The sequence below is a fragment of the Hyperolius riggenbachi genome, chromosome 11, assembly GCF_040937935.1.
Source record: "Hyperolius riggenbachi isolate aHypRig1 chromosome 11, aHypRig1.pri, whole genome shotgun sequence".
NCBI lineage: Eukaryota > Metazoa > Chordata > Amphibia > Anura > Hyperoliidae > Hyperolius > Hyperolius riggenbachi.
In genome coordinates, this window is record NC_090656.1 from 234,516,253 (window position 1) to 234,543,820 (window position 27,568).

A 27,568-nucleotide genomic window follows, 5' to 3' on the forward strand; every position below is an offset into this window, starting at 1 on the left:
TCATCAAGCAGAACACATTTCTTTATTTCTCTGTCCATCCTTAACCACTTAAGGACCACAGGCTTTACCCCCCCTAGTGACCAAGGTATTTTTGTACAAATGAAGCCACTGCAGCTTTAAGGGCTTGCTGCAGGACCGTACAACTCAGCACACAAGTGATTCCCCCTCCCCCTTTTCTGCCCACCAACAGAGCTTTCTGTTGATGGGCTCTGATCGCTGACGGCATGTTTGTTTCTTTTTTTTTGTTTATATATTTGTTATTTTTATTTAAATACATTTCCCCTTTTTTTTATTATTTGGGGTTTTTTTTCTCTCCCTCCCTCCCCCCGCCAGCCAATCACAGCGATCGGCTGTCATAGGCATTAGCCTATAGATGATCGCTTCTGTGCTTCCCAGGGGGACAGCCGTGCCACACGGCTGTCCCCAGTACAGTGTTGCGGTAGAATGCAGAGCTGAACCATGTAAATAGACGGCGGTTTCGCCATCTAACAGTCTCCTAGTAGCGATCGCTGCTAGGAGACTGATGGTGGAGCGGAGTGCCATCCTTCAAGCGGCGATGTGCGCGCATCGGCAAATTGACGTGAAGCGGTTGGCAAGAAGTTAACACATATGGCCCTCAAGAACTGGAGTTCAAATTCCCTGATCTAACCTGTGTAGGCCTAATTTAAGGCTTCATTACGGGATAAGCAGATAAGGAGAGCTAAACCATGTGTAAAGACAGATGCAAGATAAATCATACATTACTAAATAAGGCAACGTAATTCATGAGAGGTTAAGTGGATTAATCCCACAGTGTTTTTTCAACCCAAAAAGATGCAAATCTTTCAGTGTTTGAGAAGTATTTGATACAAAAAATAACAAGAAAACAAGCTACTGCTAATGTAATTCTCCAATTTAAAATATTATTTGCAAGAAAGATGCAGACTGGGCACTGTCTCGCCGTTCGTTTATTGCTTCTATCAACATTACAGCCATCAAAATGTGCTTCAAATGTACATCGGCACAGGTTAGTCACTGGACTGGGAGGTGGAATGAGGTGGGAGCAGGGGTAACAGGACTGGCACTAGAGCCCTTTTGCGCTACACAGCACTTTCTCACATGCTTGTCCAGGCTCAGAGCAGCGAGGCAAGGACTTCCTGGTTATGACCTGAAGCCATGCCCTGCCCGCCGCCCATTGGCCAATTCACTCCCTACTACTGTAAAAACGTCACGCTACAGTAACTTATGTTGATACCCCACGTGCTGAGTTTTCTATGTACTTAAAATATTATTCCACTTCATGTCCAGATACTTTCACCTCAGTGTAATCTGCCACCTGTCAGTATCCCCAACATAATCACACCCACCTCTTCAGCATATGCCACTCCCCTTCCTTGTCCTGTCAGCAACCCCCAATGTTAGCCCACAATATAGAATTCCATTCTCCTTCCATGACCAATTAGTAACCCCCAACGTAAGCCAACAATATAGAATACCATTCTCCTTCCATGACCAATCAGTAACCTCCAACGTAAGCCCACAATATAGAATACCATTTTCCTTCCATGACCAATCAGTAACCTCCAACGTAAGCCTACAATATAGAATACCATTCTTCTTCCATGACAAATCAGTGACCCCCAACGTAAGTCCACAATATAGAATACCTTTTTCCTTCCATGACCAATAAGTAACCTCCAACGTAAGCAAAACAATATAGAATACCATTCTCCTTCCATGACCAATCAGTAACCTTCAACGTAAGCAAAACAATATAGAATACCATTCTCCTTCCATGACCAATCAGTAACCTCCAACGTAAGCCCACAATATAGGATACCATTTTCCTTCCATTACCAATCAGTAACCTCCAATGTAAGCAAAACAATATAGAATACCATTCTACTTCCATGACCAATCAGTAACCTCCAACGTAAGCAAAACAGTATAGAATACCATTCTCCTTCCATGATTAATCAGTAACCTCCAACGTAAGTCCACAATATAGAATACCATTCTCCTTTCATGACCAATCAGTAACCTCCAACGTAAGCAAAACAATATAGAATACCATTCTACTTCCATGACCAATCAGTAACCCCCACCATACGTTCACAATATAGAATACCATTCTCCTTCCATGACCAATCAGTAACCTCCAACGTAAGCCCACAATATAGAATACCATTCTCCTTCCATGACCAATCAGTAACCCCCACCACATGTCCACAATATAGAATACCATTCTCCTTCCATGACCAATCAGTAACCTCCAACGTAATCAAAACAATATAGAACACCATTCTCCTTCCATGACTATTCAGTAACCCCCACCGTAAGTCCACAATATAGAATACCATTCTCCTTCCATGACCAATCAGTAACCTCCAACATAAGCAAAGCAATATAGAATACCATTCTCCTTCCATGACCAATCAGTAACCTCCACCGTAAGTCCACAATATAGAATACCATTCTCCTTCCATGATTAATCAGTAACCTCCAACGTAAGTCCACAATATAGAATACCATTCTCCTTCCATGACCAATCAGTAACCTCCAACGTAAGCAAAACAATATAGAATACCATTCTACTTCCATGACCATTCAGTAACCCCCACCGTAAGTCCACAATATAGAATACCATTCTCCTTCCATGACCAATCAGTAACCTCCAACGTAAGCAAAACAATATAGAATACCATTCTACTTCCATGACCATTCAGTAACCCCCACCGTAAGTCCACAATATAGAATACCATTCTCCTTCCATTACCAATCAGTAACCTCCAATGTAAGCCCACAATATAGAATACCATTCTCCTTCCATGATCAATCAGTAACCTCCAACGTAAGCCCACAATATAGAATACCATTCTCCTTCCATGATCAATCAGTAACCTCCAACATAAGCAAAACAGTATAGAATACCATTCTCCTTCCATGACCAATCAGTAACCCCCACCGTAAGCCCACAATATAGAATACCATTCTCCTTCCATGACCAATCAGTAACCCCCACCGTAAGCCCACAATATAGAATACCATTCTACTTCCATGACCATTCAGTAACCCCCACCGTAAGTCCACAATATAGAATACCATTCTCCTTCCATGACCAATCAGTAACCTCCAACGTAAGCAAAACAATATAGAATACCATTCTACTTCCATGACCAATCAGTAACCCCCACCATACGTTCACAATATAGAATACCATTCTCCTTCCATGACCAATCAGTAACCTCCAACGTAAGCCCACAATATAGAATACCATTCTCCTTCCATGACCAATCAGTAACCCCCACCACATGTCCACAATATAGAATACCATTCTCCTTCCATGACCAATCAGTAACCTCCAACGTAATCAAAACAATATAGAATACCATTCTCCTTCCATGACTATTCAGTAACCCCCACCGTAAGTCCACAATATAGAATACCATTCTCCTTCCATGACCAATCAGTAACCTCCAACATAAGCAAAACAATATAGAATACCATTCTCCTTCCATGACCAATCAGTAACCTCCACCGTAAGTCCACAATATAGAATACCATTCTCCTTCCATGATTAATCAGTAACCTCCAACGTAAGTCCACAATATAGAATACCATTCTCCTTCCATGACCAATCAGTAACCTCCAACGTAAGCAAAACAATATAGAATACCATTCTACTTCCATGACCATTCAGTAACCCCCACCGTAAGTCCACAATATAGAATACCATTCTCCTTCCATGACCAATCAGTAACCTCCAACGTAAGCAAAACAATATAGAATACCATTCTACTTCCATGACCATTCAGTAACCCCCACCGTAAGTCCACAATATAGAATACCATTCTCCTTCCATGACCAATCAGTAACCTCCAACGTAAGCCCACAATATAGAATACCATTCTCCTTCCATGATCAATCAGTAGCCTCCAACGTAAGCAAAACAGTATAGAATACCATTCTCCTTCCATGACCAATCAGTAACCCCCACCGTAAGCCCACAATATAGAATACCATTCTCCTTCCATGACCAATCAGTAACCCCCACCGTAAGCCCACAATATAGAATACCATTCTACTTCCATGACCATTCAGTAACCCCCACCGTAAGTCCACAATATAGAATACCATTCTCCTTCCATGACCAATCAGTAACCTCCAACGTAAGCAAAACAATATAGAATACCATTCTACTTCCATGACCATTCAGTAACCCCCAACGTAAGTCCACAATATAGGATACCATTTTCCTTCCATTACCAATCAGTAACCTCCAATGTAAGCCCACAATATATAATACCATTCTCCTTCCATGATTAATCAGTAACCTCCAACGTAAGCCCACAATATAGAATACCATTCTCCTTCCATGATCAATCAGTAACCTCCAACGTAAGCAAAACAGTATAGAATACCATTCTCCTTCCATGACCAATCAGTAACCTCCAACGTAAGCCCACAATATAGAATACCATTCTCCTTCCATGACCAATCAGTAACCCCCACCGTAAGTGCACAATATAGAATACCATTCTCCTTCCATGACCAATCAGTAACCCCCACTGTAAGCCCACAATATATAATACCATTCTCCTTCCATGATCAATCAGTAACCCCCAACGTAAGCCCACAATATAGAATACCATTCTACTTCCATGACCATTCAGTAACCCCCACCGTAAGTCCACAATATAGAATACCATTCTCCTTCCATGACCAATCAGTAACCTCCAACGTAAGCCAACAATATAGAATACCATTCTCCTTACATGACCAATCAGTAACCCCCAATGTAACCCCCCACCCCAACATAAAATACATCTTCCATGTCCCCCCCCAAAAAAAAAAAACATTTCCCTCCATGTCCTATCAGTACGAATCTGGGTGCGCGGTGCCGCCTATGTAGCGCCAGATGACGGTGTGGCTATAGCAGTAATGTGATACTCCACGCCCTTTGCAAGGATAATTCAGGGATCCATCACCAGACCACAAATTATTTCTCCCTCCAAGTTGCTACGATTCAGAAGGGAAATAGTGTTTAACGCCGCCTGGTGAAACAGCAGCAGCAGGGTGAGCTTTAATTTGGCTCGCCCTGCTGACCAGTGGCCAAACAATACATACGCCTATCAGTAACACTCAATGTAACCCCCCCATAAAATACCCTTCACCTTATATCTCAATCTGAATACTATTCACCAACTCGTAGCTTTTTCCTGCGTACGGACCCCTGTAAACCCCGTCATGAAATTCATTGCCCTTTCTTTTGATACATGTAAATGTACACTACCGTTAGGTTCTTGCAAGGATTGTGAGGTATTCATGGCAAATAGATGAGACCCTTGGTTTACTTAATGCCTACATAGACTCAGGCTAAAATAAAGCGTTTTTTACAGACTCTATCCTGTTCACTGTTTGCTGCTAGAGCCTGGAAACAGTTAGCAGTATTTTACTGAGCAGGGGGGCATAGTGATTCCTGGTGGGTGGCAGTGCCCCAGTGTAGCACCACCCATGAGTGACACCAGGGTTTGCAGGTGATTTACGTTTTACAAACAGAAAAAAAAAGTGTTACGTTGATCTACAAAATAACAGTTATTGCTGTAGAAATAAATTAATCTTCAGGAATGTTGAAGGTAAAGTTTTCCTGAGCTGAGAAAATGATGGTCTAAATTTGGCACGTCCCCATAACAACAGCCTGCCATCCAGACTCGTATCTGCAGAAGACGCCAACGACAAATCTTTATTATAGTAACTGGGAAATGCTGCAATTTAGAATATAAGTGGCCCTTATTGAAAGAAGACACAAAGATAAGAAGTTGACATATGGGTCTGGCGTTGGCCCAGGCGGGACGGCGTTCCAGGAGGCTCGAGCACACGCCACCGCAGATTTCTAGATGAGGCATGCCACGCTCTGCTTAGCTTGGAGTAAATCTGAAATAGTCATTCCATTTCCTGAGTCTGTCTCAAGCTGGTCATACACCACACAATCTTGATTGTACCGCCAAGGCCCAGTCATTCAAACTCAGGCAACTAGAAGTCTCAACTAAACGGCATGCCTTAGGGCATAACAGGGACTGTGGTTTGGTTTTTTTTTTTGGGGGGGGGGTGTTTGCAGGCCATAAAATACTCATCAAGCCTCCAGCGCTGTCTTCTAGCCTACCTGTAGCTCCTAGGGGCTTTCCAGCGTCCGTGCACTGCTTTCGGTGTGTCACGTGACCAGACACGAGTCAGGTGACACGTCGGGAGCCGTACACGGAGGATATCTTCTAACTAGGAGTTACCAGAAGGCTAGAAGATATCGTTGTAGGCTCAGTGGGGGACATTTATCAAGAGAGTCTGAGACAAAATATTGGTAGTTTTTTAGAAATCCATGCGGAACTGCCTCAGACATTTTAAGAAATAAGTAGATAGTGCAGTTTCCTTCTAAAACTGTTGTAAAATAGGTGTTAGGAAGGTTTCTCAGACAGTGCAGTGTGTGTGAGGGAAATTGCTGTAGCCAAGGTAACCAATACATCTGCTGTATTGATACAATCAGGCTCTGAGGAGGAATTCAGCAGGGGAGGAGCACTTCACAAATCATGTCTAGCCTGCACTGCTGCACTGTAGAACTGCTATTAAGCACTTCTTACTCTGCGGCAGTTTAGTGATGAATTTGAACTTTTCTTAACTGCAGTGCAGCTTTAGAAATCCACACTAAACTGCTGCTATTAACCTGTCTGGCGGTAAGCCCGAGCTGAGCTCGGGCTATGCCGCGCAGGAGGATTTCTCAGGCCCTGCTGGGCCGATTTACTTACTTTTTTTTTTTTTTTTGCAACACGCAGCTAGCACTTTGCTAGCTGCGTGTGCATTCCGATTGCCGCCGCCCCACGCTCGATCGCCGCTGTTCACCTCGCCGCGCCGTCCCGTCCCCCCAGACCCCGTGCGCTGCCTGGCCAATCAGTGCCAGGCAGCGCTGAGGGGTGGATCGGGACTCCCTTAGACGTCATGACGTCTATGACGTCAGTAAAGTCATCCCGCCCCGTCGCCGGAGGCGATCGAAGTGGGCAGGGGGATGCCACTGTACAGCGGCTAGGGCTCGCTACATGATTTTAAATTTATTTATTTTTTTAAATAGTGCTGCGCTGCCCCCTGGCGGTTTCTAATAGACCGCCAGGGAGGTTAAGTAGGATTTAAAGAGAGTCTGAAGCAAGAATAGATCTCGCTTCAGACCTCATATATAGCAGGGGCATGTGTGCCCCTGCTAAAACGCCGCTATCCCGCGGCTTAACGGGGGTCCCTGTCCCCCCGAATCCCCTCCGTAATGCGGGGGAGGGCTTCCGCATTGGGGCAGGGCTAACCGCCGCAGCCCTGCCCCACGCGCGTCTGTCAGTGCGTATCTCCGCCTCTCCCCCGCCCCTCTCAGTCTTCCTTCACTGAGAGGGGCGGGGGAGAGGCGGCGATGCGCGGCTGATAGACGCGAATGGAGGCAGGGCTGCAGCCGTTAGCCCTGCCTCCAAGAGCGACCAAGCCTGCGACCAAGTGTCGCAGTGGGGGGTTTTGGGGGTGAAGGGACCCCCGTTTAGCGGCGCATATGCGGCGGTTTAGCAGGGGCACACGTGCCCTTGCTAACTATGAGCTCTAAAGCGAGATTTATTCTCGCTTCAGAGTCTCTTTAAGAAGTCTCTTATTATGCAGAGCAGTTCCCCCTGTTGGTTAGAACGAAACTGTCGGTAATACTTTGATACATATGGCACAGTGAGTATTTTATGATGCACGGGGGGGGGGAAGGGAAGTTTGTACCTACTATTCTCCTCAACATATGTAGCAATTTTAATGGCAATAGCCTATACAGGGGCTTTGCTATAAACCGCTAAAGTTGGCACAAAATTATGCAAAAATTACGCAAAACTGTAAATGATTACAGACAACATTATTATTATTTTCCCCAACAGTTTGCATTATGATGTTGCAAAATTACGTCTGTGCAAAACTTGTGCTCATCACTCATCGGTATCATCCGTCTGCTGCAATCGACCATATCGATCAATTTGGAACTGAAAATATATTGATCGGAAATGGTTTGCGGTATTGATTTATAGCAGTTTTGATCAAATGATCAAAAAAATCAGCTGGATAGCGATGAAAACTCCACCAGCGTTTGGCCACATTTACTTTACAGTAGAAGTCCGGCCTAAACCGTTTACACATGATCCTGTATCTCTCCAGGAACATTTCCATTTACTTCTGCTAGAATTGTGTCATTATGCTCATGGTATTTAAAATGGAAAGGTTGCTTTAACCTACAACAATAAACTGCAAAGTAAAATCAGTACTACAGCCTGGATGCCGGCCACATAAAACTCTCGTCCTTGGTAACCATGGCAACATTAAAACCCAACACTGAGGAAACAGGATATGTCAAGGATGGCAAAGAGAAAAAAAAAGGGAAAAATGCATCTTTGTCTTTATTACACTTGTAATCAAGGCTGGATTTATACTTTTTGTGCCCCTAAGCTAAATATATTTTGTCTCCCCTTTCTTGTGGAGCAGCCCCCCCCCCCCTCTTCCATGTGTATCAGCCATGTACAGCAGCCCCTCCCAGTCCATGTGCTGCCCCTCTTCCATGTGTATCATCCATGTACAGCACCCTCCTCCCTTCCATGTGCTGCCCCTCTTCCATGTGTAACATCCATGTACAGCAGCCCCTCCCAGTCCATGTGCTGCCCCTCTTCCATGTGTATCAACCATGTACAGCAGCCCCTCCCAGTCCATGCACAGCTCCCTCTTCCATGTGTATCATCCATGTACAGCAGCCTCCTCCCATTCCATGTGCAGCCCCCTCTTCCACATGTATCATCCATGTACAGCAGCCCCTCCCGTTCCATGTGCAGCAGCCCTCCCCCATTCCATGTGCAGCCCCCTCTTCCATGTGTATCATCCATGTACAGCAGCCCCCCCCCCATTCCATGTGCAGCCCCCTCTTCCATGTGTATCATCCATGTACAGCAGCCTCCTTCCATTCCATGTGCAGCCCCCTCTTCCACATGTATCATTCATGTATAGCAGCCCCTCCCATTCCATGTGCAGCAGCCCCCCCCCCCCATTCCATGTGCAGCCCCCTCTTCCATGTGTATCATCCATGTACAGCAGCCCCCCCCCCCCCATTCCATGTGCAGCCCCCTCTTCCATGTGTATCATCCATGTACAGCACCCTCCTCCCATTCCATGTGCAGCCCCTCCCCATGCATATCATCCATGTACAGCATCCCCCTCCCATTCCATGTGCAGCCCCCTCTACCATACCTATCATGCATGTACTGCAGCCTCTCTCTTTCATGTACAGCTCCCTGGAGCATCAGTTTCCCCTTTTCATGTGTTTCTCCCCATTTTCCGCCTCTTCTTTAATATTTAGCCACGCCTCTTGCATGTCCAGGTGCCCCTTAGGCTGCCACCGCCCAAGGCCTGGGCCTTTGAAGGAGTAGCTGCAGTTCACCCACCAGGGAACCCATTGGAAGTTGTCTCTGTTAGAGGGGTAGAGGCCATTTATACACCACAGAATTTCTTGACAGAGTACCCCAAGGTGTTTCTTTCAGAGGAGTACTCAGGGCAGTCCTGGTCAGACTAACCTGAGTTGGTGTCTTTCTCTGAGGGGTAACTGCAGTTCATGCCCCAGAGACCCTCTTGGCAAGACTGCCCCTGAGGGTATTTTTTCCACTGGAGGGGGTAACTATAGATTATACACTGTGGAGAAGCCATTTGCAAGGTGGCAAACTACCCCCAAGGTGTTTCTCTCAGAGGGATAGCTGCAGTTTTTAATCCAGTGCAGCTCTAAGTAGACTACCGCAAGGTGGTGCCTCTGTCAGAGGAGTAATAGAAAGTAGAAACAGAGGCGCCAAAATAGAATAAAATATGCTAAAAATCAGTTTCAAAATGGAGGTAGTGGTGGACTTACCTCCCCAAACATACACTCAGAAAGTCAGGTTTCAGCACTAATCAGACTTTAACCACTCTGCGACCGCCTAGCGCCTAACACCAATTGGTGGCCGCCGAATGGCTCCCCCAGGACCGCCTAACACCAATTGGTGGCCGCCGAATAGACCACCTAACCCTAGTCAAGCCCTTGGGGCAAAGATTAGCAGGGAATGCATGCACAACAGTTTCCTCCTGAGATGCAGAGCTCCGTGATCAGCCTACCAGCCCGCAATCATGGCTGGCAGGCTGTTAGGAAGAAGAAAGAGGCGGTATTTACTTTGTACAGCGCTGGGATCTTACGCAGCACTGTACAGGGGACAGCTCTGTCACTGAGCAGACCCCTCGAGTAGCTCACAAACTGATCCCTCTCACAGGTGATCTTAGTGATTGGGTCTCGGGGAGGAGGAAGGGAAGAGGGAGGGATACATACAAAAAAACAAAAAAAAACGTTTTTATTACAAGAAAATTTAGTAAATGAATGGTTTTAAAAAATTGCAGCAGCAATCTATTCCCACCAGCAGAAAGTTCTGTTGGTGGGCAGAAAAGGAGGCAAGATTCATTTGGCTGCTAATTTGTATGGACGATCAGTAAAGTGTTAAAGCTGCAGGTGCAGTGTGCTGAATTGTAAAAAAAATAGCCTGATCACTAGGGGGATGTAAGCCTAAAGTCCTCAAGGAGTTAATGATAAAAGCTCCAAACAGGCAACGCGTTTCGCAGGTATTAATCCGCTTCTTCGGGCAATAAATATATTATTGGAATGCTTTTTTGTGATACACCTGATGCCAAGGGGAACAAAATAGCATACTTGCTAAATAACCTATCCTAGACTAATGTACTGTAGTTGGAATCTACATCCTGCTGGTGGTTGTGCGGCTTTGACAGGACCTGGATTCCAACTATTTGCCGCTGCACACTCACACAGATGTACTCGCTCGCTCTGATCCAGGGGAAGGCAGGAAAAAAATTCTTACAAGGCTGTGGTCAATTACCTTTAAAGAGAACCCGAGGCAGAATTTTTAAATTTAATAGGACACAAGGAGTTGACAGGGAGCATGAGACATAGTTCCAACTGTCCTGTGTCCTGATTACCCCTCCCAGTTTCCAAGCAACGTGAACAACAACATAGGAAATCCCATCATGCTTTGCACAGTATCAGGGGAAAAAAAGCCCGGGCAGTTTTCTTTGATGGGGCGGAGCTTAGCTAAAAATGCAGCTAAAAATGAGACTTCTGTAAGAAAAACAAAGTTCTGATGCTGTGAAACTGTTAAGGAAACACCAGGCCTTTTCAGTGCTGCTGAGTAGATTTTTAATCCGAAGGTTCACTTTAAGCACACTGCAGTGGGAATCGTCCAATCCCTCCCCTCGGCTGGAGAAACTTGCTTTGAGCTGCTGCAGAGGGATTAGCAGCATCGGGTGCAGATAACGCTGTAACTCACCATCATAAACATGAACGGGCAATGACCCCCATCCTCGGAATATAGAACTCTCCCGCTTGTAGGTCTCCCTTAATAATTCCCTTTCAGCCCTGGCAGATAATCATTAACATAGATTCTACCGCTACTAATAAATTCTAATTCACAAATGCCATTGACTTTGTGTGAACAATAATATATGTTCAAGCAGAGGAAAATCATTCGGAAGCCATCGATAGCGCCGAATGGACGGTTTATCCCTTTAAGAGCCCCCGCTTATCTGAGCCGGACGCAGCATAGAGGTGCTCGAATTTTTCAGGCAATTTTAGGGAATTACTCTTTAATCAATAATTTATGCAAAAGTGTGAGTGTGGCTTTAATTTTAATTAGAAGTCTTAATGATTCTACCGAGAGGCACCCCAGGGAGTGATTTCCTGGAACTGGAAATGTCTGAATGCGGGAACAGATAGAGAGAAACCTGATTATTTGTATTTCTTTTACACTTTAAAAAAGAATTTAAAAATTTAAATAAAAAAAAAAAAAAAAAAGAGAAGAATGATCTTTAAAACCAACTGAAAATGAACATAGTCAGGTTATGGGATAGCCAAAGAAAAATTAAATACAGAGAGTCCCCGACTTACAAACGCCCAACTTAGGGTCGGCTCATAAAAAATGTTTCTGTGGCTCCGTTTTTTTTTGCCCGGATCAAAACCGAAGCCACGGATACCAATGTTAAAAATAGCAGCCGTCTTCACACACTTCATAAAACGGATCCGTGGGCAATCCTTGGGATCTGGATTGAAAAACTGAACGGAGAGTCTGGATTTGTCGGACCCGGGATGCACGGAGGGTTAGCGAAAGGCAATACAAAAATGGATATCACTCTACACAGGCTATTTTGCACACAGAAACGTAGGGGGAGCTGGATTCCCTACTGCCTGCTCCTCAGCTTCACCCCCATAGGTGTCCCCAGGTAGCTTGGAGGGGGTAGCAGCCAGGACAGGGTTAGCTGGCACAGCAGTTGGGAGGGGGGTCCCCCCATCACCCCGCTCCGCCCCCCCCCCCTCCGCTATAGTAACTGGCAAAAGTAATCAGTGAGTGGGGAAGCAATTACCTTCCTTCCTCTGCTCGCCGTGTGACTTCCTGCAATGCCGTCCACTAGTGGGAGAGCAGAGGAAGGAAGGTAATTGCTTCCCCGCTCGCTGATTACTTTTGCCGATTACAATAGCGCACATAGCTGGAGGGGGAGTGGGGACTGCTGTTCCCGCTGCCCCCCTTCCTGGCTGCTACCCCCTCTTGGTATCCGTTTTTGTGAACGCAAAAGGGCAGCACGGATCCGTTTGCCTTCAGGTTTTTGAAAGCCGGAGCCCAGACAGCAGATTGCGTTCCGCAAATTCACACTGGCGTAGCTTCTGCTCATCCCTGCTTAAGAACGGATTTAGGTTAAAAATGAACCTACAGTTCCCTAACTTGTTAGTTAACTGGGGACTAGGAACAAGCCTACAAGAGGCTAACTAAACTCTCCCTAGCAGAGTCGGTCAGCAGCTGTCCCTTAACTAATTACTGGAGGCAGACGAGTGAGCAAAACGACTGCAGAACCTTGCCTTTTATAAGGGGGGTGGGGCTCCAGCAGTTAGTGTAGTTTGATTGGCGACAATGTGCCTGCTGACTGTGATGTAGAGGGTCAAAGTTCTGCTCAATAGAGCATTATGGGGGCGAACCGAACTTCCGCAAAAGTTTACCAACGCCGGCAAACGTGAACCACCCAAAGTTTGTCTGGTGAACCGTTTGGGCCATCTCTATTGGGGGTATCTTAACATCACTAGTGTCAATAGACCAAGGAGGAGGAGTGCGCCCCTAACCAGAAGGTGTAAGCCCCCACCAGCTTGCCTTGATCCCCTTTCGCGGTTTGTCCGTAGACTTCCTTAAATGTAGTGGTCATGGAGGAACATGCCACCTAGTGGATATAGACACAGGAACAATTAAAATGCGTGGGGCCACATGCAATTCACTTTTTCCTCTTTTTCGACTACTGTTTAACATAACTGTTCCGCGCTCTGCAGTTGAAAAGGTGCTAGAAAGTAAGTGAAAAAGTTCCGTTAAAATTATTCTGAATATTTTCCTGATTTCTGGTGGCTTAAAGTGGGATTGTCAGCCATAAAATCAAATTCCAATTAACCACTGCTCTGTGTTTATTATGTAGTCCCTGACCCTGCATTGCAAGCATATTCCAATCTAATCATAAATGTGTCTGGTGTAATGAATCTTATCTCAGTCAGCCTGGCTCTATTCTGGTATATTACAGAGGAGAGGGAAGCTTGTCAGCTCCCCTCCCACGTTCCTGCTCCTCACTGATTGGCTGAGGGCAGTCCAGCGTGATAGGAGGCTGAAAAGGGAAACACATCACACCCCTCTGCAGAAGCTGCTGAAATACGATCTATGCTGTGCTCACATGTGTTCACAAATCAAGCTAAATATTACAGTGCAGTTTTTAGGATAGAAAAAAAAAGTGTAAGGGAGGAAATGACACCAGAATCGGCTTCATCAAGAGGCAGTAAAGAAGGAAAATGCCTGTAACAGTTTTCTTTTTATTTATTCTATACAATTCACTGAAATCAAACCGTGGACAGTACAATACATATGTTATGTAAGTAGAATAAGTATTTATTTACTTATATACGTTTTTTTCCCCCCTAGGATAGCATGGCTGTCCCTGCTGCTTTATCTACCTCCCGACCGCGTCATGCCGATGGGCGTGGCCACGGCGGCAGCCCCAGGACCGCCTAACGCTGATTGACGCAAAATCCAACAACCCATACAACAGAAAAAAAATTGATTACAAAAACACGCAAAAAACACAAACAAACATCTGGGGGACGATCAGACTCCACCAACAGAGAGCTCTGTTGGTGGAGAGAAAAGGGGGCGGGGGGATCACTTGTGTGCTGTGTAGTGTGATCCTGCAGCGAGGCTTTAAAGCTGCAGTGGCCAATTTAATGAAAAATGGCCTGGTCTTTAGGGGGGCTTAACACTGCGGTCCTCAAGTGGTTAAGGGCCCATTCACACTAAAGCGTTTTGCCGGCGATTTCGGCAAAATGCTCAAAAACGCTATAGAATGCTATAGAAGCGCTAAATGCGATCACGTAAAAATCGCTGCAGTGTCTAGTGATTTTTCCGAGTGAAATCGCGGACAAATTACTCCCATTTTGCGTACGTTGTGTATGTGTATGTGTGTGTGTGTGTGTGTGTGTGTGTGTGTGTGTGTGTGTGGTGTGAGTGCGTGTGCGTGTGGTGTGTGGTGTGTGTGTGTATGTGTGCGCTCGGTGTGTGGTGTGTGCTCGGTGGGTGTGTGGTGTGTGCGCTCGGTGTGTGTGTGGGGTGTGTGTGTGTGTGTGTGTGTGCTCGGTGTGTGTGTGTGTGGTGTGTGGTGTGTGGTGTGTGTTGTGTGTGTGTATGTGTGCGCTCGGTGTGTGGTGTGTGTGGTGCGTGTGTGTGTGCTCGGTGTGTGTGTGTGCTCGGTGGGTGTGTGGTGTGTGCGCTCGGTGTGTGTGCTCGGTGTGTGTGTGGGGTGTGTGTGTGTGGGGGGGGGGGGGGGGTGCTCGGTGTGTGTGTGCGTGCTCTCGGTGTGTGTGTGTGTGCTCGGTGTCTGTGTGCTCGGTGTGTGTGTGGGGTGTGTGTGTGTGGGGTGTGTGTGTGTGTGTGTGTACTCGGTGTGTGTGTGTGTGTATGTGTGCGCTCGGTGTGTGTGTGTGTGTGTGTGTGTGCGCTCGGTGTGTGTGTGTGTGTGTGTGTGCGCGCTCGGTGTGTGGTGCGTGTGTGTGCTGGTGTGTGTGTGTGCTCGGTGGGTGTGTGGTGTGTGCGCGCGCGCGCGCTCGGTGTGTGTGTGTGTGCTCGGTGTGTGTGTTCGGTGTGTGTGTGCTGTGTTGCGTGTGTGTGCGCTCGGTGTGCGTGTGTGTGCGCGCGCGCTGTGTGTGTATGTGTGTGTGTGTGTGTGTGTGTGTGTGTGTGTAGTGTAGTGAGTGGAGTGGAGTGGAGTGGAGTGGAGTGGAGTGGGGTGGGGTGTGGTGTGGTGTGGGTGTAGTGTAGTGTAGTGTGTGTGTGTGTGTGTGTGTGTGTGTGTGTGTGTGTGTGTGTGTGCGTGCGCGCGCGTGTATATAAACATTTTACTAAGTTGTTAAGCATAATTAAATCTGTGAAGTAAACTGTGCTTTTTTTTCTGTAAACATTTTCACAGCTTTGTATTTGCGCCAGTGAGTGATAAGAGCTGGTCACACTTCATTGAGGTGTTGGACAGCAGGGAGGTCTTTTAGTAGCTTTGTAGAAGAATCAGTGAGACCTCTTTAGTTTCATGACTAAATATGGAAGGTGCAGTTTTACTCTCTGCATCATATGTATACAGGGCTCGATTCCCTAAACCGTGATAACTGATATCACGGTCGCACTGGCGTTTTGCGTGCGTCATAACGCGCATAACATTTTGCGTGAGCCAATGCAATTTTTCGCATTCAAAACTCGAATTTTTGCGCAAAAACGGCTGCATTGTAACACGCGCAAAACTCCAGCGCGACCATGATATACGTAATCACGGTTTAGTGAATCCAGCCCATAGAGTGCCGACACATATTTTCCAGGGTTTTATGGAGGACATCAGCATATCCTCACCACCTGTTGTCCTTCACTGGGGCTCATCATCTAATGTCCCCAGCACGGTCTAGGAAGACGTTTGGGAGAAAGCCAGGCAACCTTCATATGTGTTAGACACAAAGGGCTTGATTCACTAAACCGTGATAATTGATATCACGGCCGTGGCAGCGTTCTGCACGGGTTATAACGCATGTAACGGTTTTCGCGTGCACTCACAAATTTGTGTGATTTGCAATTGCGTGCAAAAACGGTTACGCGCGTTATAACCCGTGCAAAACGCCAGCGTGTCCGTGATATCCGTTATCACGGTTTAGTGATTCAAGCCCAAAGTACGCAATCACATGGGCACCAGCTGCTGACGACATCCGTTTGATACCAAATGCAGTGAAGACATACGTGAGCATTGCCGCTTTGCACGTACAAATGTACATCTCTCATTCAGGTGGCTTCTTCCAAACAGGCCCCTGGACAACAACTTGTTTCGCTCAAAGCACTTCATCACCGGCAGTTCTTCTCAATGTCGAGGATTAGGCTCAAATGCCACGGAGAGGACGTGCACATGAAACCTCTGTGGGGCACGCATCATTCCTCAAAGCAGGTGGTTTCACCACATGGTGCTCAGCACCGAACACCGAAACTAGGCGCCACCATAACAGGAATGTAATACAGTGCGGGGTGTGTAAGGGGTATTGGGTTCTGGCGATCACCGAACACGGAATTACAGCTCCCTCTCAGTTGTGACGACTGAGGGGGAATAGTATTTTTCACCGCCGAGGATTTGAGTTACAGCACGGCGAGCAGTCATTTGGCTAACCCTGCGCCCTGCTCACCGGCGGTGTACATATACGTACACTCATTCCTCCACCTGGTCTAATCATGCACTCCCTTGCTGTGCCCTCTGCGTTCATAATCGTATAAGCACGGCAGAGGGGAACAGCCAGTGGCGACTTACATTCCACGTCATCGGCACTCGGTTGAGCGTCAATACCATGGTAACTGGACTCGCATCCTAAGACCTCCACTAGCTCAGCAGTAACCACATTGGAGCAACCTCCACCGGAAAACAGACGTTGCAGCCATTCGCATTAACAGAATGCGGTGTAAAGGAACAGGTGTACAATCAGGACAAAAGAACTAAAATGCAGATGTAATCATTACCTTCATATGTTTAGGCTTTCCAGTTTCAGCATTGAACTTATCGGTGCACTCTAGTGTAATATCATTTGAGCATATGATTAAAAGTGCGCAATTAGTTTGCTCATTTCAACCTCACCACCATAATATAAAATAATGTTTTCCCTCCATCAAGAGTCCTAGCAACATGGCCTGATTTGAGGCCACAAAGGCCGTGGCCTAGTACACCGGGAAGCAAGGGGAGGGAAGCCGGCTGGCACACTAAAGGACATTTACACATAATGTGCAAAAATGCGCCTGTCAAAACACGATGCAACACATTAGAATGAATTAAATGTAAAAGGGACCAAAGGCAGTAAAACCGCCAAACATGTAAACTGCTGCAGTAAAAAACCCAGGCTGTGGCCGCTCTGCTTCCACAGAGTCAAGCAGTGGAGCGCTGGTCCCATGCTCCCCCAAGTACAGCACAGAAGGGGGGGAAGCAGAGTGCCAGGGTAGTACACAGGATGGGGGGGGGGGACAAGATGAAAGCAAAGGACCAGGGCAACACACGGGATATGGGGGGGGGGGGGGGCAAGAAGGGCGGGTGGTGCACAGGATGGGGCTGCGGGGGTGGGGTGGGGGCGTGGTTGGTGACAGTGGGCCTTGGGTAGTAAAATGTCTAAATCCAGCCCCGCTTAGAAATGTTAATCAACCCAATGCTATCTTCTCTACCATGTTATCACGGATATACCTATACTACACTCATGCCTGATTCACCTGCTCCAAATGTAACCTCACTGAAACACTGACTAGCAATGTCCAGGGAAGGGAACAGTGTAGCATGCAGTTACTTATAGGGATATGCCAGTTCCTGCCTTCTGTATATTACACACTATATCACATCTGCTACCAGATCTGCTGTGATCTCGTATGATTCATTTCAAAATGTGGCGGCCTTGCCTACCGAGCGCCGAGCTCTAGAATTGTGGCTCTGATCTAAATAATAGATTTTTTTTCCCCCTTGTAACAAGGCCTTTCTTACAGTTAAAAAATGAAAAGTACATTTTGCTGAACATTGTTCGGTCTTTGCTGATGCACATTCTGTTGTAGCGCCGCTCCATGCATTATGCATTGTCGCGCTCTGGGTTATAAACGCGCTCCAAGCTGGCATTCCACTTCACTTATGCTTGATTCATAGGAAATTTCATTAATCTCTACAGCATAGGGAGCTAGCTAGCTAGCTCAGAGCCAAAGATTGGAAATGAACCTGTGGGTTAGAAGGAGCAACAGATGAATCAGCAGTAACGGAATACCATACCATCCGCAACAAAGGGGAAGAAAAACTGTGGGGTGGGGAGAGGAATACCATCCGCAACAAGGGGGAAGAAAGACAATAGGGGGAGGAATACCATCCGCTACAAGGGAGAAGAAAAACAATAGGTAGAGGAATACCATCCGCAACAAGGGGGAAGAAAAACAATAGGTAGAGGAATACCATCCGCAACAAGGGGGAAGAAAGACAATAGGTAGAGGAATACCATCCGCAACAAGGGGGAAGAAAGACAATATGTGGAGGAATACCATCCGCAACAACAGGGAAGACAGACAATAGGGGGAGGAATACCATCCGCAACAAGGGGGAAGAAAGACAATAGGGGGAGGAATACCATCCGCAACAAGGGGGAAGAAAGACAATAGAGGGAGGAATACCATCCGCAACAAGGGGGAAGAAAGACAATAGGGGGAGGAATACCATCCGCAACAAGGGGGAAGAAAGACAATAGGGGGAGGAATACCATCCGCAACAAGGGGGAAGAAAGACAATAGGGGGAGGAATACCATCCGCAACAAGGGGGAAAAAAGACAATAGGGGGAGGAATACCATCCGCAACAAGGGGGAAGAAAGACAATGGGCTAAGGGGAGGAATATCATCTGCAACAAGAGGAAAGAAAAACTGTAGGGTGGGGGGGAGAAATACCATCCGCAACAAGGGGGAAGAAAAACTGTAGGGTGGAGGGAGGAATACCATCCGCAACAAGGGGGGAAAAAAACAACAGGGTGCAGGGAGAAATACCATCCGCAACAAGGAACAAGGGGGAAGAAAAACAATGGGGTGGGGGCATACATTAAATAAGGGCATAGGGAGAAAAGGGCACGGGTGAAGCCTAAAATTTTATTATATTGTTTATAACAATGTGTATATGTTTTTTCATGCATATCTCTGGTACTAAAACAGTGCAAGGTGAAACTGAAATAAGTGTAAACTATACATACCTTTGTATATTGCGCACCAAATGAACACTGAAGAATATTTACAGTGGTAATGACAATGGTAAAACACTGGTAAATATTACCAATATTTTACTACAACTAAACCTAACCCTACTTTCACACAGAACCCTCCCTCTACCGATGCCTAACCCTAAGACCGCCCTATCTGATGCCTAACCCAAAGACCCATCGTTCCTGATGCCTAACCCAAAGACCCATCGTTCCTGATGCCTAACCCAAAGACCGCCCTTTCTGATGCCTAACCCTAAGACCGCCCTTTCTGATGCCTAACCCAAAGACCCATCGTTCCTGATGCCTAACCCTAAGACCCTCCCTTTCTGACGCCCAACCTTAAAACACCCTTTCTCCGCTGCAAATAACGTAAATTCTGAAAACACCACATTTCTAAAACAATAGATTTCAAAATGAGGATATACAAAATGATTATTTTCAAAACTATGATTTTCAAACCGATGATTCTCAAAATGAAAAATTTTGGTTGGATGGGCATGCCGCCTGCGTGTGACCTGCAAATCCTCGCCCACCATTCTTGACGCCTTTTGGCGTTAGGCAGTCCTGGGGCTGCCACCTTCCCGACGCCTGTCAGCATTAGGCAGTCGGGGAGGGGCGGTCTTTGCATTTTTAAGATACATTTTTTCAAAAACTACAAGGTTATTTTTTGGGGCTCTCTACCACTCTTTTCCTTAACATATGTAGCAATTTTGACCTTGGCATGTACGGGGTTTTGCTATTTGCCGCTATAGTCGGCACGAAATTATGCAAAAAATAACGTTGGAGTTACACATAGTTACGAATGGATTACACAAAATAAATGTAATTTACAAGTCATAATTACATATGGACGTAATTGCGAAAATGTATGCAACATTTTGCGTAATTGTAATTAGTTGATTACAATCACCACTGTTCATAAGATATCCATATTTTGTTCAGATAAAAGCCAAACAAAATAGAACCTCTGTCAACAAGTTGTATTAAAGGATACCCGAACTGAAATGTGACTTGATGAGATAGACATGGGTATGTGCAGTGCCAAGCACACAAATAACTATGCTGTGTTCCTTTTTTTCTTTCTCTGCCTGAAAGAGTTGAAGATCAGGTATGTAAGTGGCTGACTCAGACAGGAAGTGACTACAGTGTGACCCTCACTAATAAGAAATTTCCCTTTTTTACCTCTTTCTTGCTCTCAGAAGCCATTTTCTGCTAGGAAAGTGTTTTATAGTTGGAATTTCTTATCAGTGAGGGTCACACTGTAGTCACTTCCTGTCTGAGTCAGGACTGAGTCAGCCACTTGCATACCTGATATTTAACTCTTTCAGGCAGAGAAAGAAAAAAAGGAACACAGCATAGTTATTTGTGTGCTAGGCACTGTACATACACATGCCTAGCTCATCATGTCACATGTCAGTTCGGGTATCCTTTAACGAGACTCAACAATAATACTGAGTGGGGCAAGTAGTAAAGGATCAATCTCAAATCTAGTAACGTAAGCCTGACTTTGAGGAGGGCACAAACAAATTATTGGTTTGGCTGTCTTGAAGTAATGCATTATTCATCTTGTATTTTGGTCCTGTAGGCGTTATAACCTGCAATTACAGTAGACCTTAGGAAGGGAATGCGGTGCTTATGGTCTTTACAGTAGGAACGATCAATGGGATGCAAAATACGTTCGAGTTTAAGCAAATTGATGTCATTTTTTTTGCAAATATATGCATCTTGAAACTGGACCAATCAATTTTTTTACCTGGGTGGGACTTGATTGGTACATTTTCAAGCTGCATATATTTACACACAAATTTGCATACATTTGCATAAACTCAGAAGTATTTGCATACCATTGGCCATCTCTACTCTACAGTCATAGACCAAATGTAAAAACTGTTGATCTCTAAGTGGACAGTAGTGGTCAAGAGTTAGCCATACGTGTAATTTTTTGGTACGGGAACGCTTTTCTGACGAAAAGAAAAAGAACATGGCAGCCTGGGTTATGTTTGCAAACTTGCATCTGAGTAAACCATAAGGCTCCTGGAACAATATTCTTTGGACAGACAAAACCAAAGTGGAGCTATGTTGTTTCTGGCAAAAAAAAAAAAAACATAACTGCATATAACTCATGCCAACTGTGAAGCATGATGGAGGAGGGCTGATGATTTGGACTGGCTTTAGCCCCTAAGGCCCAGTGACCTTGCACTCACTGAGTTGATTATGAATTCCTCTGTATTCAAAAATATTCTACAGTGAGACGATCTGTGCGACATTCAAAGCTTTGCATAAATTGGGTCATGCAATTTGCATGAGTACACCGGCAAATTTATAACATAATGGCATTGGCTGCACAAGAAAAGCGTTTTGCTCAATAAATACAAATAAGGACACTACTCAATTTGGTTAATAGTGGGAGAAGATATAGGAGAAGGGTGTCATCGATTGTCCAATAGTTGTGACAATTAGAAACAACTCTTTGCACAGGAAACATTGATTAGAGACTTATAGTTATCAATGTTGATCGTTTACTTAAAGGATGCCAGAACTCAAACATATTGTAAAAACAGAGGGAGCAGGCATGTATATGAAGCAGCCCTCTCCCTGTCCCCCCTCCATTCACTCACAAATGCCCCCCCCCCACAGCTACTTCCTGGTTGCCTGGGTTCGTGAATTAGTGCGCAGACACTTGCTTGGCTGCAAGCATCCTTGCGCTCTGCTCATGCACATGATGTCATGACTATGTTGTAAGCATGTGCAGAGTGCTTCCGAACCCGGGCGTGAGATCAAGGATGTGTGCAGCCTACCCACCAATGCCTGATGTGGAAGACCAGGATTTAGCTGTGGGGGGCATTTGCAAGCAAAATAATGGGAATGAGGAGAACAGGAAAGTGGTGGGCATGAGGACTGCTTCATACATATGCCTTCTCCCCCTCCCCTCCCAGTTTTTACAATATGTTTGAGCTCTGGTATGGTATCCTTTAAAAACCCGTTCAATGGAAAATATTGATTGACAGATAGAAATTAGATGTGTATTATGAACTTGACAGGGAAGAAAATATGTTAAAAAGATGATGAACTTATTTTGGAAACTTCACTTTTGTTCCACGGAATAACGTGACCTCTTCTCTTTCTGTTTTCTTGCAGAATACTGGAACTGCTGAGGGACCAAACACAAACAAAGTATGAATGTTGAACAAGATGACATTACATCCACAGCAGATGATGATAGGTCCTAGGTTCAACAGGGCCTTATTTGACCCCCTTCTTATTGTGCTGTTGGCTCTTCAGCTACTTGTAGTGGCCGGGTTGGTTAGGGCACAGACCTGCCCCTCCGTATGCTCCTGCAGTAACCAGTTCAGCAAGGTCATCTGCACACGGCGAAACCTACGTGAGGTCCCAGATGGTATCTCCACCAACACCAGGCAACTCAACCTCCATGAGAACCAGATCCAAATAATCAAGGTGGACAGTTTTAAGCATCTACGGCACTTAGAGGTTTTACAGCTTAGTAGGAATCACATTAGGACGATTGAAATTGGGGCCTTCAATGGCTTGGCTAATCTGAACACTTTGGAACTCTTTGACAATCGTCTGACTACCATTCCAAATGGAGCTTTTGAATATCTGTCAAAACTAAAAGAACTTTGGCTGAGGAATAACCCTATTGAGAGCATTCCGTCCTATGCTTTTAATCGTATCCCTTCCCTGCGTAGGTTGGATTTGGGGGAGATGAAAAGATTGTCCTATATTTCTGAAGGAGCATTTGAAGGGCTTTCGAACCTTAGGTACCTGAACCTTGGGATGTGCAACCTAAGAGAAATCCCTAACCTTACACCCCTTGTAAAACTTGATGAGTTAGACCTTTCTGGGAATCACCTGGCTGTTCTCAGACCTGGATCATTCCAGGGTTTAACTAATTTGCAGAAACTGTGGATTATGCATTCCCAAATTCAAGTGATTGAGAGGAATGCCTTTGATGATCTTCAGTCACTTTTGGAGCTTAATTTGGCACATAATAATCTAACTACGTTGCCCCATGACCTTTTCACACCTCTCCACAATTTGCAAAGGATTCAGTTGCACCACAACCCTTGGAACTGCAATTGTGACATTCTTTGGCTTAGCTGGTGGCTGAAAGAAATAGTCACTACTGGCAGCACATGCTGCGCTCGTTGCAGCTCCCCTCCCAGCTTAAAAGGCACTCATATTGCTGAGTTGGACCAGAACTATTTTACCTGCTATGCCCCGGTGATTTTAGAGCCACCCACAGATCTGAATGTCACAGAGGGGATGGCTGCAGAACTCAAATGTCGGGCTTCAACGTCGTTGACTTATGTTAGTTGGATTACGCCAAATGGATCCATAATGACCCATGGGGCTTACAAAGTGCGTATTTCTGTGCTCAATGATGGAACATTAAATTTTACAAATGTAACAGCGCGAGATACAGGATTGTACACATGTATTGTCAGTAACTCCGCAGGGAACACCACTGCCTCGGCAACGTTGAATGTGACAGCCAATGATAATGGTTACTCTTACTTTTCCACTGTCACTGTAGAGACTATGGAGCCATCTCAGGATGAGGCCAGGACCACGGAACATCATGTTGGCCCTACACCACTCATTGACTGGGAAACCACCAATGCAACCACCTCCCTAATGCTGCAGAGCACAAGGTCCACCGAGAAACCCTTCACCATCCCAGTTACGGATGCAAATAGTGGAATGCCAGGGATAGACGAGGTTATGAAGACCACCAAAATTATCATTGGCTGTTTTGTGGCCATCACTCTTATGGCAGCTGTTATGCTGGTTATTTTCTACAAAATGAGGAAACAGCACCATCGGAAGAATCATCATGCTCCAACACGGACTGTTGAGATTATCAACGTGGATGACGAACTCACCGCCGACACGCCTATTGAGAGCCACTTACCCATGCCCGCAATAGAACATGAGCATTTAAACCATTATAACTCTTATAAGTCCCCTTTTAATCACACAACAACAGTGAACACGATAAATTCAATACACAGCTCAGTGCATGAACCTTTATTGATTCGCGCAAACTCTAAGGACAATGTACAGGAGACGCAGATCTGAAACTCTACAATGTGGGAGATTAAAAGCAAAAACAGACCATTTATATTAAAAGAAAAAAGGAACGTAAAATGACTGGGCTCAATCTACTGTTTCCAATAAAAAAATTGTCTTTACAAAAAAGAAAAAAAAAAAAGATAATAAAAACAAAGAAATTTATTTATTAAAAATTCTATTGTGATCTAAAGTATTGAAATCTTGTGTATTCCTCAAGTTGAGTTAGTTGCACTTCGTTTTAACCAAGCTCACAGATACCCTTCGAGAGGAAGAAAAATTCGACTCTGTAATGGCTTTTTATTGGGTATTTAAAGCTTGAATCGGTTTGTGAGGAGTTTTTATTTTATTTTTATTTTTACTATTGCAATTGAGGCCTTCTCAAACATTTCTCTGTTGGTATTTTGGGAGAATTTGTTCATAAGTGGCTAAAGTCTTGGGTTCTTTCAAAGTTCTAAAGCTGTTTTTGGAGGAATTATTCATAAGTGGTTGAAGGTTTGTACCGATCTATGGGTTTACTTTTCAAAATGCTACAGTGGAAGCCTTCTGAAAATGTTCTGTTTTTTTTTTTTTTGTATTTGTTTTTTGAGAAATGGTTGATAAATGGCTGTAGGCTTAAACCAATCATTTTTTTTTCATTTTTTTTTGTTTCCCTTAATACTATGACTGAAGCCTTCAAAAGCATTTTTCTGTTAGTTTTTTGTTTAAAGAAATTATTTGGCATGGAATGCCATGGTATCATCGGTAGACACAAGAGAGAGAACAGAGAAAATTTATATTTTATTTTTCTTGTAAAGACCTATTCTGTATTTTGCAGAATTTATATTTGAGGAGATATAACCATACACAAAATTCCATGAAAAAATAAAATGGTTGATCATTTACACACAAAGAATGAGATAAATTTGTATCTCTGAAAAACTTCGAGGTGGTCATGAATAAAAAATGAAATTGTTTTTGTACTTGGACAAGCTTCTTTAAAAAGTCATTGTTTAAAGGACCAGATGGTATATTTGTTGAAAGATGGAAAGACATACGCACTACACTAAGCACAATATGGTTGGAGCCCACCTTATACAGAAATGTTATAAAGGTTTACAAGAGAAGTCATCTTGCATGCCGCACTATTCCTTTTCACAAGATCCAGAACAAAACCGTAAAAAACAGCTTCTCTAAGTCTATACTATAAAATAAATTTCTTAAAAACTATATATCAAATGAAACAACCTCACAAGCAATGGTGCACACACTCAGTTATTTGGGTTGAAAAAAAGACATTTGTCCATCAAGTTCAACCAGTCATGGTCTTCCAAAATCCAAAGATAAACTTAGAGGAAGAGCTTGGCATGCTGGTTGACTTGAGAGCCAGACCTCTGAAATGCATTTAAAGGGGTTCTGTGGGGGTGTGCTGAGGATAAAAACTGACACTTACCTGGGGCTTCTATCAGCCCCCTGTAGCAGTAATTTCCCACGCCGTCTTCCTCCGATCCACCGTTCCCTGCCGCCGGCACCGGCAATTATTCGTCTGACGTTGCCGAATAATGTGCGCTGCCGTTCGCGTCATCGGAAGCTTACTGCGCAGGCGCAGTACGATGTTTTCTTGTACTGCGCCTGCGCAGTAAGCTTCCGATGATGTGGGCGGGAGCGAGCAGGGCCACGCAGTCGCAGTTGGACGGCGTGCTGCAGTAGACCGGAGCCGGCGGCAAAGAAACGGCGGATCGGAGGAGGACAGCGTGGGACATTACTGCTACAGGGGGCTGATAGAAGCCCCAGGTAAGTGCCGTTTTTTATCCTCAGCCCCCCCCCCACAGAACCCCTTTAAGACTTATGTAGGTTGAGTGCTAATTTTTGGGATCAGTCTCCACCTACAAGTTAGCATTGAACACTTTTTTGACAGTTGAAAACTCATTCATGAGTAGCAAAGTTTTATAGATATTTGTAGAGATTAATTTTTGCCAAAGCAGTTGAAAGTACCTAATGTGCTGACTCAGCATGACAAGGCCTATCAAGTCTTTGGAACATGAGGTTCTAAATCAGCACAACCCCGGTGTCAGGAGCCTTAAAAATCATCCAGAGGTAGCGGATTATAGTAACAGTTTAAGGTGGAGAGGCTTATTTAATATTTTCTTAAAAGGGGCCTGTATATTTAGTGACTGGAGATGAGCAAAAATGTCTCCTAATGTTAAAGGATACCATAGCACACATCTAAATTTAAAAACGGAGGGAGCAGGCATGTGTAGTGGGCTCTTCTCATGCCCACCGTTCCCCCTTGTTTTCCTCTGTCCCCCCTCCGTTACTGTATACCAACCCTCCAACCTTAGTTCTTAAGCTGGCCACTAACGGTCCAATTTCTAGCGAAAAATCATTCGAGCGATCAGAAATTCTGATCGGATTGGTTGTAAATAATCTCCATTGGTGGACACAATCGATTATGAACGAGTGAAAAAAATGTCGCCCGAATGAATTTTCGTCGAGCGAAAATTTGGATTTTCTTGGTGGTCGTGATAGTTAGGAAGCAATGATTGGTTAGTTGATGGTGTAGTGAACGATTTTTCGTCCGATCAGAATTTTCGATCGCTCGAACGATTTTTCGCTAGAAATTGTACCGTTAGTGGCCAGCTTAAGAGGGTTGGTGTATCTGGTATTAAAAACACAGACGCTGCCCAGTGGACGCACATTCTTGATCGCACGCCTGCAGCTGGGAGCACTCTGCGCATGCTCACTATGTCAACTACGTAGGACGTATGCGCAGAGTGCTCCTGGCCACAGGCACAATCAAGTACGCATATTCGGGCAACGCCTGTGCAGTCTGCACCAACACTACCAATTACGTAGTAAGTTCAGCGGGTCGGAATACAGTAACGGAAGAGGAAGGAAGAGAATGGGGGGGAACGGTGGGCATAAGGAGAGCCCACTACCAGTGGTGGCTCTAGCTTTACATTTTTGGGGGGCACAATGGCTGGCTGATGCAGCCCATTTGGGTGATCAAAAACAATGTTTCTATGGCGAGATTTAGATTTTTTTTGCCTAACTCAGGTGATAAAATTAAGGCCAACTAGTTAAACAATGATAGGAACCAAATGTAAAC

The 27,568-nt window shown here is 45.0% G+C and overlaps 1 protein-coding gene across 6 annotated transcripts in view; it reads left to right on the forward strand.

Moving 5' to 3' along the window:
- Positions 1–25,442, forward strand: part of LRRC4C (leucine rich repeat containing 4C) — a 1,282,052-nt gene extending 1,256,610 nt beyond the window's left edge. For all 6 annotated transcript variants that reach the window (XM_068259713.1, XM_068259712.1, XM_068259710.1 and 3 more), the window contains one exon: positions 22,528–25,442. In XM_068259713.1, coding sequence (XP_068115814.1) covers positions 22,570–24,489 — 1,920 coding nt within the window. In that variant the 5' untranslated portion in view covers positions 22,528–22,569 and the 3' untranslated portion in view covers positions 24,490–25,442. The remainder of the gene's footprint in view (positions 1–22,527) is intronic.
- The last annotated feature ends 2,126 nt before the right edge of the window (positions 25,443–27,568 follow it).